General features: G+C 32.8%; 1 protein-coding gene across 1 annotated transcript in view; it reads left to right on the top strand.

Annotated features, from left to right (window-relative positions):
• CFAP97 (cilia and flagella associated protein 97) overlaps positions 1-679 on the top strand; it is a 23,241-nt gene that overhangs the window by 3,045 nt on the left and 19,517 nt on the right. The window contains 1 exon segment of the mRNA XM_006772672.2: positions 1-357. This exon segment is cut by the window's left edge and continues 19 nt beyond it. Within this exon segment, the coding sequence (XP_006772735.1) occupies positions 1-357 (357 nt within the window).

The following is a 679-nucleotide window of genomic DNA, read 5'->3' as shown; positions in this document are numbered from 1 at the left end:
CAGCAGGAACACAGCATACAAGTACTAAATCAAAAGTCGGTGACTACACTGAGGAATCTGAAGATACTGTGACAGATGTCACTCCTTTATCGACCCCAGACATCAGCCCTGTTCAGTCTTTTGAACTGGGCACATCAAACCATCAAAAAGTAAAAGTTAAAAGACAAGAAAATGTGAGTCAAGAAGTGTATGGAAATGTTGAGGATTTTAAAAATAATTTGAAATCAGCCAAAAAAGGGAAAGAAAAACATGGAGTAGATCTCACCTCGAAGTCTTCAGTGTTAGATACCAATTTAGACCGTAGACATAAACAAAAAGCCATACATGACACAATGGACCTGAATCAACTCTTGAAAGGTAATTTTTCTTTTTCAAAACTACATGTTGAACTTAATCATTAAACTTAAAGGTATATTGAGCTTACATATTAAATGCTATGAATTTGCATTGATTTTTCTAGTAGGTATGTTTTTGTGATAATTGATATTATCATAACTTTATTAAATGTTCCATTTTCCCACAAAAATAAGTTTTTGTTTTCCTGCATATAACTAAACTGCAAGCATGCAAGATGGAGATATGTACATAGTTATGCCTTTTCTGCATTGATTTCTCATTACACTTTATTACTTTCAACTACTACTATATAGGTTTTTCTAGGCCTATTTGTTCTTACCTG

Source organism: Myotis davidii, unplaced genomic scaffold (genome assembly GCF_000327345.1).
Source record: "Myotis davidii unplaced genomic scaffold, ASM32734v1 scaffold184, whole genome shotgun sequence".
Taxonomy (NCBI): Eukaryota; Metazoa; Chordata; class Mammalia; order Chiroptera; family Vespertilionidae; genus Myotis; species Myotis davidii.
This window is presented reverse-complemented; position numbering and strand designations above follow the sequence as displayed.